The sequence below is a fragment of the Crinia signifera genome, chromosome 5 (genome assembly GCF_055691185.1).
Source record: "Crinia signifera chromosome 5, ASM5569118v1, whole genome shotgun sequence".
NCBI lineage: Eukaryota > Metazoa > Chordata > Amphibia > Anura > Myobatrachidae > Crinia > Crinia signifera.
Window position 1 is genome coordinate 52,079,981 of NC_139221.1, and position 14,327 is coordinate 52,094,307.

Consider the following 14,327-nt stretch of genomic DNA (forward strand, 5'->3'; position numbering starts at 1 on the left):
ACAGTCTGGATTCTGCCGGCCATTTCTCCGACATCGGATTCCCAACTGTCAGGAGCCCGACAGTCGGAATGACGACTTTCCTTTGTGGGGATCCACGGCCCACATAGCGGGAGAATAGCATAGGTGGCAAGTGCAGCGAGCCCGCAAGGGGCTTGAATGCATTCGCCACCCCCTGTAGGGCAGTTGGGATTCCGATGTTGGAGAAATGACCGTCGGAATCTCATACCATACCCACAAAGTGGTGTATTCAATGCTTTTTGCGAACTGTGACAGTGAGCAGTGCTGACTGCTTGCTTTCACAGCTCACAGGGTCAGTATTCAACTGACCCCCCTGCACACGCTGTTTGCCCCCTTGGAGAGAGAAGGAAACGGCACGTGAGACCGCGAAAACAGCGAGACTCGCGGCTAAATGCAGCAGTCTCCCTGCATTAGCCGCAAGCCTTGTTGTTTGGGGGGAATCAGAGGACAGCGAGGATTTCCCCAGCCGGTTGAATAGGGTGAGCAGCTTGTTTTCCCCTTACTGGCGCATTGAATACACCCCAAAGTGTCCCTGAAGCTAGAAAAACCTTACATTTGAAAGGTTCAGTTTCCCTTTTCTTGAGTAAGGGTACTAAAGGTGGCGCACAATCACTTACTCCGAAGAGAGATTTCAGTATAATCTCATGTGTGTGTGTGTGTGTGTGTGTGTGTGTGTGTGTGTGTGCGCGCGCATGTGTGTGTACATACAAGACAAAAAAATCAATACAGCAATTTAACTGTATTCATTCATTTGTTCAAGTAATCTTCAAATGGCCACTACCGCCAAGGAAAAAAAAAAAAACAGTGTACTCAAAATGAAAATGTTACATTGGAGAACATTATAAAATGCTTTAGCAGAAGTGAAAGTGAGGCACCTGACAAAATAACATCAGTATCCACATTCAAAATTAGATTTGAAATAAAGAAAAGGCCTCTTCCCAAAACGCGTTCCTGTGCTAGATACCAGCCAGAATCAAGTACATCTGTAAAGGGCCATTGGAATAGGTTGTAACATACATTAATTAGTATTATGTACATATTTCATGCATCGTGGTACCACTTGGGAATACGCTCATTTGAGAGCAGAAGCCTATTTAGCTTTAGGTTCTAGTAATGATCAGGCTTGGATTAGGAGAAAGGCAAAAAATGTACAAATGAAATGTGTCCTTCCCAACTGCAGCGATTACAGGTGTGGAGAGCCTGTGCTCACTGCTGATCTGCAAAGATAGATGCCGTGCTGCATGGGGAGTTCTGAGCACGCACTCAAAATTATAAAAGGGGGGGGGGATGAGAATCTGGGTTACACCCCCACCATTCTAGGCCAAGCCCCTTTCATTCTAGGATCCACCCCTAAATTGGCACCCCAAACATCAGAAAAATGATCACGGATTCCTTTGGAGATTTCTATCATTCACAGGATTGCCTGTATGTGCTGTGGCTCATTCCCTACTGGAATCAATGCTCCCTATTCTGATGCTGCTAATGTGCGTCAGGAAACACACAAAAGCAGGAGACACCTAAAGAGAACATTTGGATAATCAGGATTAGCGGTATTAAACATACAAGAAATTCCTGTGGTGAGTGAATAGAAATGTTGATGAAACAATAGAAGGAATGTGTTGCTAGGATGCAGGTATTTACACAACCGAGTCTCAGGTGCAAACCGTAGCACTATTATTATTTACACTGCAGCCAGGAGCTGGGCCCAGCAATGCATTCCCAACAACAGCGATATGAAAAGGTGGCGGAGGGCTAAACAGCATCATAAGCTGCCTCCGTGTATTCAAACCACTGCTGCCAATAGGGGTTGGGAGTTCTGTATAGAGAAAGGAAACATTGACTCCGTGGGTAATACAACAGTGAAAGGCAGCCTGAGTCACTGAGGGCAGCATTGCACAGCCCACAGACTTTAATAATGCCAAACAATCTAACTAGTAAATGATATTAGTACATGCAAGAGACACCCATCTTTAAGAACACACCAGTAGGCCCTTTAAACAAGTGTACAAGCAGTAAAAAATAAAGATGACAAAGAAAGAAGAAGCTGGGGGCTGCAAGGGAATTCTCGGAGGGACACATGCAGCCCCAGGGTGTCTGCTGCCCATCACTGATACAGGGCCAGATGCACTAAGCTTCAAAAGTGATAAAACGGAGAGTGATAAACAGCCAGCCAATCAGCTCCTACCTGCCATGTCACAGGCTGTGTTTGAAAAATGTCAAGTAGGAGCTGATTGGCTGTCTGTTTATCACGCTACATTTGATCACTTTTGAAGCTTAGTACATCTGGCCCACATTGTGATAAATCCCTCTCTGACAATGGATAAGAGACATGCATTAAAATGAGTTTGCAAAACAAGTGTTTAGAATATGCAGTTTTCAGGGCTACACAATGGCCATAGGCTTATACATATACCTATTCATGTACACAGGTAGACAATATATTACGCCTAATTAGGTCACAATTACATAAAAGAATGCCAAAAATCAAACATATAACTATAGCAATACATGAACATTCACCGAGATAAAAGGTAAGCGTTCCCAACTGGTTACAGAATGCAATTTAGAAAGCAGGACAAGATATCCGGCACAGTGCTCTTAAAATATAAGAGGTGCTCAAGAACACGGAAACCCCAGGTGCCCTGATTCATACTAAACCAAGGAGTAAAATCCCTTGGAGCAGTTGTCAGTGGAGGATATACAGGATTAATAAAACAGTACATCTAATTGTAGTGGGGGCACTGTGCGCAGATAGAGGCAGTGCGGTGACAAATGCACTACATAACCGGGTAGCCGGGGAAAATAAATTCCCAGGAGACTACTGTTTTCATGGCTCGTATTTTACAGCTTAGAAGTTTAGCGGACATAGTAGTGAGAGGATAAGATGTGCTGATAAGAACTATCCGTAGATGCAAGTCACTGACACCACGGCAAGGATAAACAAGACGACAAGGGAAGAGATATAGAATTAACTGAAACACAGCACAACACCAGTTCTCATTTATCTGAGGTACAACATGACATGCACGGGTAATAATCCATATCACATTATATCAGTAGTATCCTGAGGAGACGGGTACAGGAAGCAAAGTTACATGGCACTGTGTGTGTGTGTGTGTGTGTGTGAGACACAAGACAGCAATGCAGATGGATTTCAGCTGTAGCAGGGAAGTTGATTAATAGCCTTCAAAATAATACAGTATGTAAGCATATTGTGGAAATACCCCTTGCAGCGGGATACGGTCATTAGGTCGACAAGCATTGGGTCGACATTATTAGGTTGACATGCTGAAAGGTCGACACAAGCATTAGGTCGACATGGGCAATGTCGACAGTCAACAGGTCAACATGGGGTTTTTCACTGTTTTTTGAGCCAACATGCGGAGGTGGTGGGAGAATAAAATAGTGTGCCGAGCGTAGCATGCGAGGGGAGGCGGTGTAAACAGTGGAAAACTACATGTCGACCTTTTGACTGTCGAACTAATGGTTGTGTCTACCTAGACCCATGTCGACCATTCTCTTGTAGACCTAATGAGTCCATACCCCTTGCAGCTGCCAAGAGACTAAAGCTGGGTATACATATGTACAATTTCATTTTTCTTGCGACCGTTCAATCGACCGAATACACGTTTGACCGTCCAAAACATACGACCGATCTGCGCGTACACATATGTACAATTTTACTTGCGACGTCCGATGTACTCCCGTCCAAACAATCGCAAGAAAAAGATTGTACCACCGTACACACTCTCCCGATCTGGCTATTCTATATGGGCGTGCTGCTTTTGGGAGGAATGATCGCAGGAACGGGCTGCATATCGATCGAACGTGCGTACACATGTCACTTTTCTTTCGATATGGAGCCGTCCTGTCGGAAGAATATTAAGCAGCAAAGAACCTTCGACCGACCGACCGTGGACGGCCAAGAGCGTTTTTGGCCGTTTATCGATCGCAACGAAGGGATCGGGACTGCGTACACATATATACAATCGAACGGCCGTTCGTCCGCAGAACGGAAGAACGGCCCGACGATTGTACATATGTGTACCCAGCTTTACACAAGCGCTGCACTGACCATTCCCCACACCGCCTCAGGTGCAGTTTACACTCATAAAACTGTGACCAATTGTGAGACACAGAAAGGGAGGACCCTTGTGCAGTTTATTTCCTGCCCAAAGCGACCACAAGATGACCTTTCATGGCATTACTGCATGCCAAATATCATAGGTCAGTAAGTATGGAATCACATTCAACTATGTGGCTCAATTTATAAAATCGGTACTTATATGTTAGTCAATTAGTCACTTTACATAAGAACTTAATAAATCATGTTCATTTACATGTACTTTTCTTTTTGAACTAGGAACAGAAAGCTAGTTTGACCCTTATGACATTAGTACTGATTGCATTTGCTGAAACTGGACCGCAGCTGTCTATGCAGCATCACAGCACCCGGGAAAATAGAGAACCTGGGGTGAAGCAATAGCTTGCTTCCTCATAGCTCTGAGGTCTTGGGTTTAATTTCCAACAAGGCCCTGTCTGTGCAGAGTTTGTATGGGCTCATTGTATTTCTGGGTACCCGCAATTAAAAAAACTGGTAGAGTAGGGACTGTGGTCTGTAAGCTCCACAGCAGCAGGGACTGATTATTTTATTTATTTACTAACAGTTTCTTATATATAGCGCACACATACTCCGAAGCGCTGTACAGATAATATTTGAACATTCACATCAGTCCCTGCCCCAGTGGAGCTTACAATCTATATTCCCTACCACATGTACACGCACACACAGACATTCTGGGGTTAATTTGTTGGGAGCCAATTAGCCTACCAGTATATTTTTGGATTGTGAGGGGAAACCGGAGAACCCGGAGGAAACCCACGCAAGCACGGGGCGAATATACAAACTCCACACAGTTAGGGCCATGGTGGGAATAGAAGCCATGACCTCAGTGCTGTGAGGCAGTAATGCTAACCGTTACACCGTCCCTACTGATGTAAAGGTTTCAATATTCGCCGTGAAGGCTTATCTGTTCCTTTGGTGGTTGGGGGCAACGTCACTGGGAATTACCGGCTGCTGTGTACTCCCGCACGTTGCACACTACTCTAGCCCTATACATAATGGTTCTGAAAGTAGCGGTGTTACTCACTTTGGGTCAGGGGGCCCATCAGACAGCGGCTTCATAGATAATTTACATAGTGACCTGAAGACTAGGAAGGCATCCTTTTGTAAAATATGAGAGAATTTAGCACCAGGAGCAGGTCCTGAAGTATTTCCAGATTCCTAAAAATAAAAAGGTATATAATTAGATTATCATACTTGGTGCAATAGGAATATTAGGAAAAGTTGTTAAAGCAAAACTTCACCCCATATAAAAACAAATGGGAAAAAAAACTAAAAAGGAATATTATTTTCCTTTTTCCTTACGCAGTCCATTTGCTACCATGGCTCCGATGGTGCCACAGGACAATGTATCGCATGCGATCCTGCTCCCCAGGAGGGTTCCGGGCGGCTCAAGGGGGGACGGATGGCCATACACTGCTGCGATACAGTTCTGGACAGTATAGGACAAGTACATGGTATACACATATCTGCATCAGCAGACAACACTGAAATAAAGTGTCAGGGTGGCACAGAACTGTGGGATTTGGTGCCATCGAAGATGGTTTATGCAATGCCCGGTACACACCAGGACGACCAGCTCACGATGCACATCCGTCGGACCCGCTCACAATCACGCGGAGCGCAGGACCCGCTCACGATGTGCACCGTGAGCGGGTTCCGATCCGATCGCGACCCGCACCCGGATGTATGGTCGTTTTCAGATCCTACCTGCTGCAGGTAGGATCTGAATAACGACCCACCCGCACATCGGATCGGGATCGGATCAGAACAGGCAAAAAAAGGGCCCAATCTACATCCAATCGGTCGGGATTGGATCTAGATTGATGGGATTGGGCCCTTGTCGTTCTGGTGTGTACCCTGCATAAGACAAGAAGGGAAGAGTGCCCTGCTGTGAGAGCATACACACAGGGGTGACAGGGAGAAGGGTGCCTAATGCTATATTTTCTTCTGTCCAGTCAATCTACAGGAAGCTATTTGCTATTAACATTAAAGCAAACTTTACTGTTACATTTTATCTGCACTGAGGGATTTAAATAATCAGTACATAACTGAAGGACTGCAAGCTTAACAGTTTTGGTCACAATAATAACCGATTCCTCATATTTCCACTGTACCAGTTACATATATATATTTGCAGTGGTCAGAATAAGCACTAGTGGCTTTGATTTATAAGCAAAAACAGACATGTTAATAATGTGGGGATATTTATTGGGAACTTACGGGTTATAGATCACAATTTACATTTTAGCTACGGCTCAGGTGCACCACAGACCTTGTGCCACACCAGTGGTTCCCAAACTGTGCGCCTAGGCTCCCTGGGGTGCCTTGGAGCACTTGCAGGGGTGCCTCAGGTTGGTGGTCCAGAACCAATTCAAGTTATTTATGGCCAATGAAATAGGCAAAACAGTGCTTGTGGCTTCCAATTAAGAATATGTGGGTAAATAGAAGTGAATTGTGTTTCTCACCACATAAGTGGACCTAAGGAAAACATTTAAATCACAATTTATTTAATATCTTTCCTGAAACTAGTAACCAACTTTTGGCCTAGGGGTGCCGTGAAACATTCTGATACTTTAGGGTGCCGTGATTCAAAAAGTTTGGGAACCACTGTGCCACACTTCAAGCATTAATTAACCCCTCTTAGCACATTCTGGAGTCTATATTCACACATATATATATATTACATCTGTTATACATCACTTTTACCTGAGTGTCATTGGAGGAGATAGATAATCTGTCATCTGGAAGGGAGGGTGTGTATGCCATAGAAATTGGTGTGCCAGGTATGCCATTGGCATGAATAGCGCCCCCGTCACTCCCATCTTCCGATGTCCTTGTAGTACATTCATCGAGAACAGTCTCCTCACCTATGTACAATAAAGAGTGCAGGACACAACCATAAATGAAAATATAGTGACACACGCTGCACCAGTATCCTACTAAACACTGCAGCTTTTGAAAAGCGAGCCATGGAAGGGGAAACGGTACCCTAAATTGGGGCCCATGTCCATAAATTAACGCCAAAAACCATGAAAAAACCATGTCAACCTTTTCATTGAGCAACCAATCAAATTTTACTTCTTTATTTAGTAGAACATAAAAGCTAGAATATGATTGGTTCCTATGGGCAAAATCTCCACCCCCAAAAACCTGCACTAAAGTAAATGCACGCATATAGTTTGTTCTGTATTCCCTGCTGCTTTGCTGAGACTGGTTGTTACGGTCATGCTTTATACATAAGAAGATTTCATTGTCCTGTGATGTCCTACTAACACAGTGCTATGGACAGATACCCTGCAGCATTTATGTAGCCCTTGGCTTTGTGTAACACTTCTGTAGTCTCAAAAGATAAAATCAGATATTGCAGTAAATGCCGGCCTAGTTTATATACAGTAATATGCACATGTACATGAATACGGCTTCCCACTACATGGCCTTGTTGACAAAGAGGCCTTTACTGAATGTGAAGTCTGTTTGATGTATGAGAGGCAAGCAAACGGATGATGTAATGGTTAGCATTACTGCCTCACAGCACTGAGGTCATGGGTTTGATTCCCACCATGGCCCTAACTGTGTGGAGTTTGTATATTCTCCCCGTGCTTGAGTGGGTTTCCTCCGGGTACTCTGGTTTTCTCCCACAATCCAAAAATATACTGGTAGGTTAATTGGCTTCTAACAAATGAACCCTAGAATGTCTGTGTGCACGTGTACATGTGGTAGGGAATATAGATTGTAAGCTCCACTGGGGCTGGGACTGATGTGAATGTTCAAATAATCTCTGTAAAGCGCTGCAGAATATGTGTGCACTGTATAAGAAACTTTTATAGCCACTTCTTTTCCATAGATAAAAAGGACAAATCTCTTTTCATTGTTCCAAACGCAAACTAAAATATATGCAGCGAGCGGTAGTTTACAGAGAGCAATGCATTCCTTATATGACAGTGACATGGTCAGCCATTGTATGCATGAGACCTCTGTCCTTCCCATGACAGGCTACAGAAATGACAAGTGTCAGCTGGGGAGATGGATCACTCGCATGGTGTAACCGCACAGGATAACTAGAACCACAGTCCTCACATGCAGAGCAATGCAGCAAAACATGGGAGCTGCAGTTGTCAGGCATCTGTGAGCATTGGCAGTCACAGCGAGGAAGTGAATGTCAGGGAGTATCTGTGGGAGGTAATGGGGGAGTGGCAACTGGAACACAGGCGTGTCTAACCATTTTGGGGGCGTGCCACAGCTTGAGACTGCGATAGCATTCCTTCTGCCGATCGTGCTGCGCGACTATATTCATATGGACAATAATCAACCGTTGTACTTCAGATGGCTGCGGCTCTGTACAAAAGCAGTGGATAACCGGAGTTTCTAGTGGGCGTCTTGGTAAAATCCCAGCAGCTGCGACACTTGCACATTATTGCTCAGCTGTGATGGCATTTGCATCCATCTCTGGATCAGGCCTATAGCTACATTTAAAGCAGGTTTTGCCTGGCACCCCCAAAATAGGTACGTCTGAATCCCTGCAATGTTGGGACTACCATAACTAGCAGATAAGAAAGCTTGGCGCTGTTCTGCGACACATCACCAGTAGCTGAGGTCTACCCTATGTACGTCTTGGGATGAAGTAAAACCTCTAAATGTCTCCCTTCCCTCTCTGTACAATGTGCCACAATTATAGATCTCTCAGTGTTCTCTACAGTTGACAACATCATTGTGTACAGCCTGTCAGCTCTTACCTCCTACTACACAATTTAGCATATCCTGTATTATGCTCTGAATAATCTCCTGGGTATTCTCCTCACACTCATTGCTGCCGTCAACTCCATTCCCTAAATCAGACTTGGAGTGATCTGTAAAAAAAAAAAAACAATGAAGTTGGTGAGTGGTTATGGTGGCAGGAGGAGAATATGGGCAAACATTAAATGAGAACCGAGGGAGGTATTGGGGAAAATATACTAAGATGTGTATTCTACTTCACATGTGATGTTGCTGTGGGCAACCAATCAGATCCTGTCTATTATCTTCTAGAGGATTCTAAATAAATAAGAAGTAGATTCTGATTGGTTGCCCATAGTAACATCACATGTGAAGTAGAATAAACATCTTAGTAAATTTCCCCCAAAGTATGGTAAGCAGAATAAAACGGAGTGACTGTGGTAGGCAAGAGATGACATGAATAGGTCTGCCCTGAGGGGCCTGACCAACCATATTAACACAGAACATTGCAAGTCAAACTTGGGACAAGGTGGATACAATACATGTGTATACTACATCATCAATGTTACCAACAGCAATCCAAAAGCTCTGTGCGGTGTTTAAAGGTTTACCAAGTCAGACGTTGCCACGTGATGAAACGCATTAAGGACTCCTTCAATTGTCTACAGACACGACCATCCACAACTACCGGCCTCATACACTGATTTTTACCGGTATCTGCCAGCTACTGTTATCCATGTATTATATGTGCCGGGACATCTATTCTTTTACTACCCACCCACTCTCTATTTGCTAAATCAGCCGGAACAGTGCAGCTCTGATGTTCCCGGCCTCACCTGGAGACCATTCATAACTTCAGCTGGGAACTCCGTCCACGCAAAGCACATATAGGGCAGGGAGACTGGAGCACCCATTACAGGACTTGTCTGGATTATTCTCACTACCTGGAGACCACAGACCCTCCTGCATGGAGAGCTTCATTGGTGCAAGGAGTGTGGAGGACTGTTACAGAGTTACCTAACGTTTTGGATTTTGGTAATATATAGGGTGGAATAGAGGGTGTTACAACACTTTCCAATACAAATAATTCTATTACGGTACACAGGACACATGTGTCGCAATGTACTGATCGGTCAATATGGAGGCGCATACACCGGTCTCTGATGACTTGGCGAGTGCAGTGAATGAGTCGCCTTCCTGCGGAACATTGCCCAAAGCCCCTCGATGACAGATCGTGATGGTGATTAACCTAAAACTTGCCTGGGAAAATGACCTACACAATGGTGAAAACCGTTTGATAAATGTCAGGCAGGAGCTGATTGGCTGGCTGTTTATCACTCTCCATTTTATCACTTTTGAAGCTAAGTGCATCTGGCCCAGATTCTAGACATGAACGTGCATGTTCAGCGTCACCTACTTTCAGCATCAGCAGACTGGCTCGCCTCAGGGTTCTCATTCTCTGTACCATGAGCATCATATCCGTTCTGCTGCTCTGCTTCTTCTTGTACAGAGTTTTCTAGGTATTTCGGATGCTGGTCCAAGTCTCCTTCTTGTTCCCGAGCCAGCTGATCAGGCTGCTCCATAATGTGTCCCATCTGAGGTAATTCCAGCTCGTGGTGGCTAAGGGGAGAGTGCTGTAAGTGCTGGTGCTGCTTGTGCCGTTCCTTCTCCATGTGTTTGGCTTCCTGGAGCTGGGGGAAAAAAGCAAATATCATCATTATATTAAATATCTGTAGGACTGATCAATGTGATATTTCTTGGCTATAGCAGTATGCACTACTAGCAAACCACTGGCAGGACATGCTGGGATGTGTAGTTCACACCGTATCTCAGAGGACACATGTTCAATACCACTGATCTAGATGATTGACAATGACTGAAACGCACAAGCATAATACGATTTTCAAATACTGCATGTACTGTAGTACGGCGTGCAAAATAATTAATGAGCCCTCTCCCAGAAATCCATTACAAGGTAGCGAGTGATGACACTGCAAGCAATGCTGATATAATTGCAAAGTGAAATGTACGTACAAGTCCAATCTCTTACCTCAGCTTTGGACTGCCAAGCTTTCAGAATGCAAATGTAATGTCTGTGTTTGTTAATGTAACAATGAAGATAAGAACACAAAAAGGTACAAGGAGAGAAACATTCTCCGCACTCCTGGGTGGCTAAATTCTGTATTTTCAATCCATTTTTTCACTGGCACATAATAAGCAGAGTCTACGTACATACAGTAGTACAGCGGGCATATTTCAGTCGCAATAGAAAAATATACTGAACACTGACTAAACACGATTCAAGTTAGCGCAAATCGCACAGTGTGTATACAGCTTGCGGTGCTGATACTCGCACCCTGTGGGATCGGCATTGCAAGAATTTTTTTTACTGTGCAGGCAAGTAAATTTGGACTATAGTGTATACAGTCTAGTGATCTAGTATAGTCAAAATGTTACATAGTCAAAATCAAGATTGTATGGTTCAAGGGAAATTTAAGGGAAATCACATAGTTCAGTGGTTCCCAAACTGTGCGCCGTGGCTCCCTGGGGTGCATCGGGACACATGCAGGGGTGCCCTGGGTTGGTAGTCCAGGACCAACTCAAATTATTAATGGTTAATTATTTATAAGCAAAACCAGTGCTGGTGGCTGCCAATCATAAAATGTCTACAAATAGAAGCAATTCCTGCCCTTTTCCACATAACTGACCCTAAGAATCGCATATAAATCCAATCTAATGAAAATAAATTTGGCCTAGGGGTGCCGCGAAAAAAATTCTTGAACTCTAGGGTGCCGTGATTAAAAAAAGATTGGGAACCCCTGACAGTCAAATGTGTACACAGCCAAAACCTCAATGTGTGTATGCACCTAGAGTAATATTATAATCTATATAAATGCCAAAAGAGTAACTGTCTAAATTAAATAAAAGTTAAAGTACAAATCATAACCAGTCCTCATCAAAAAATATGGTAGCTAAAATGGAAAGGACAGGTCCCCATTTAAACTACTTGTCCTAGTTAAATGCATTCCATTCATTGAGGCAACCTGGGGCCAAATGTAATAGAGTGACAGTTTTAGAAAAGTGAGAGATTTTGGGAGAGTTTGCCCATTTGTTTTAAAGTGGCAATCAACTACATGGCAAAAGCAGGTTGATTTTGCCATCTAAATGTTTGCTGCTTTAAAAAAATGGGAAAAACTCTCACAAAATCTCTCACTTTCGGAAACTCTCACCCTATTACATTTGGCCCCTGCAATCCTCTAAATATGAGAAGTGTGCAATAAGTTCCCTGGTGAGCAGTACGCAGGTAGAGGAGGGTACTTGTTGGTACTTCTATACTTTCACGGCGCCAGCATGGCGCCGTGCGTCTGAGTCCTCTTGCGGGGCTCGCTTCGCTCGCCCACGCTGCGGGCTCGGTGGCTCGCCACGCTATTTAAAATCAACTCCATGCCAACATGGATAGTGGAGGTATGAACTATCCATGTTGGCATGGCGTTAAGTTCCTTTATTTTACATAGTTTGTGGCGAGCGTAGAAGCCGGAAGTAGCACGGCGCCATGCTGGCGCCGTGAAAGTAAAGAAGTACCTACTTGTTTCCTAGCATGGCGCCCCGATTTCCATCGTACACCATCGCATTGCATGCAATTAAGCGGCATGCAATGCAATGCGATTTTTAATTGTACAAGCACCCTGATGGGTGCTTACAATTTGAAATGCACCCCCATTCTCAACGCCACCCCCACTATCAACGCCAACCCGAAGTGTGGCGAGCGCAGAGAGCCCGCGAGGGGCGGCGGTACGCACCCTCCGACCTTTTCATACCCCCACTACCCACGTCGGCGTGGAGTTGATTTTAAATAGTGTGTTGAGCGCAGCGAGCCACCGAGCCCAGCGATCATTGCAAATTACTTAACATGTATTCCGCGTCCCCTCGCCACGCTTCGGGCTCGGTGGCTCGCCACACTATGTAAAATCAACTCCACGCCAACGTGGATAGTGGGGGTATGAAAAGGTCGGAAGACGCGTACTGCCACCCCTCGCGGGCTCGCTGCGGTCCCCACGCTTCGGGTTGGCGTTGATAGTGGGGGTGGCGTGGACAATGGGGGTGCATTTACCATTGTAAACACTTTTCAGGGTTGTACAATTAAAAATCGGCATGCGATATTTAATTGTACAATCAGGGTCATTTTCCAGAATATCGCATCGCATTACGGCATGGTATGCGATGGGCGCCGTGCTAGGAAATAAGTACCTACAGGAGATACAATCTGGCTGCAACACTGTATATAAGCAGCACTGCACACCAAACAAGTCAGAGGCCACTGGAAAGTCTTGATCTTCTATAACTACAGTACAAGAGTGGGACATTTTGACCGACCCATAGAATCCCTTACACAAATCCAAGTGTTTTTGGGCTGAACTGAGCTCTTTCCCTCTGTGTGCCATGTAGCACTCCATAACTCTGCAGGGTGCTTAGGGAAAGCATGTATGAATAGTATGCGTACATGCCAGGGCCTCACTGACACACTCCCTAACCGCTCTGTACTCCAGGCTGGGTATGTTTCTGCACTGCTTAGGAAGGAGCAGATTATCAACGAGAAGCACATTAGAATTATTGTACTATTGCAGATGTGTAAAGGCCATAGTGTTCTGAAGTGCCATGCAGTGGGGACAACATGAACCAGGCACATACACAGTATACAATATAACTGGCAATAAAATGTAGTGAGGACCCAGCTCATGAGTGTATACATTGTAACTGGAAGAAGGCAAAGCTACAACATAAGGAGATGATTGCAGGGCTAGAGTTCTTTACTCACTACCATGTCATTAGGCACTGCAGGCAAAGTGTTCCTATATAATTCCTTTAGTGTGGAGTGTAGAATCAACCCATGACAGGATACCATTATGCCCCTATTGTGAGCAGGAGAAGAGTACATATAGCGCCCCTACAAACAAATGACGGGTAGTATCGCCCGCTGGAAGACTAAAGACCCAGACTATATGAGATATCCAGCAAGAGAGCGTGGAACTGATCCATACATTGGTTCATACACTTATACACAGTGTTATAGATTACTTATGTGTAGAGACAGGATTATATGCATTTGCATATTTGCATATGCATTTGCATATTTTGCCTATTCTCACTGGTTATTGCATATTTTACCTAAAATCTAGTGATGGTGCATATTTTAGGCCCTGCCTCCTTTCCACTAGCGAGTCACAGCACTGCTTTGCCCTGCTGGTGCTGGCCAGGTAGTGGTAGAGTGTGCAGACTGGGGCAATATGTGCGCAGTGTGGGGAACCTTGGATGTACATATCCAAGGTTCTGACACTGCTCTAGGGTGCCAATCCATGTCGATAAAAGTCAGTTGGGGCGGATGCCATTACGAAGCTCCTTTGCCTGCCCCTGGCCTGGGACTTTATACCAAGAGACAGACTTCTGCAGCAGAGGAGGCGGGCAGAAGGGT

The 14,327-nt window shown here is 44.7% G+C and overlaps 1 protein-coding gene across 2 annotated transcripts in view; it reads right to left on the reverse strand.

The window, feature by feature from the left end:
* Nucleotides 1–14,327, reverse strand: part of ARFGEF1 (ARF guanine nucleotide exchange factor 1) — a 176,131-nt gene that overhangs the window by 78,315 nt on the left and 83,489 nt on the right. For both annotated transcript variants that reach the window (XR_014474840.1, XM_083187219.1), the window contains exons 6-9: nucleotides 10,275–10,548; nucleotides 8,878–8,991; nucleotides 6,851–7,011; nucleotides 5,169–5,302 (exon numbers count right to left, since the gene is read on the reverse strand). Coding sequence is in view for 1 of the 2 variants with exons in the window: in XM_083187219.1 (XP_083043345.1) it covers nucleotides 5,169–5,302; nucleotides 6,851–7,011; nucleotides 8,878–8,991; nucleotides 10,275–10,548 (683 nt within the window). In the remaining variant the exon portion in view is untranslated. The remainder of the gene's footprint in view (nucleotides 1–5,168; nucleotides 5,303–6,850; nucleotides 7,012–8,877; nucleotides 8,992–10,274; nucleotides 10,549–14,327) is intronic.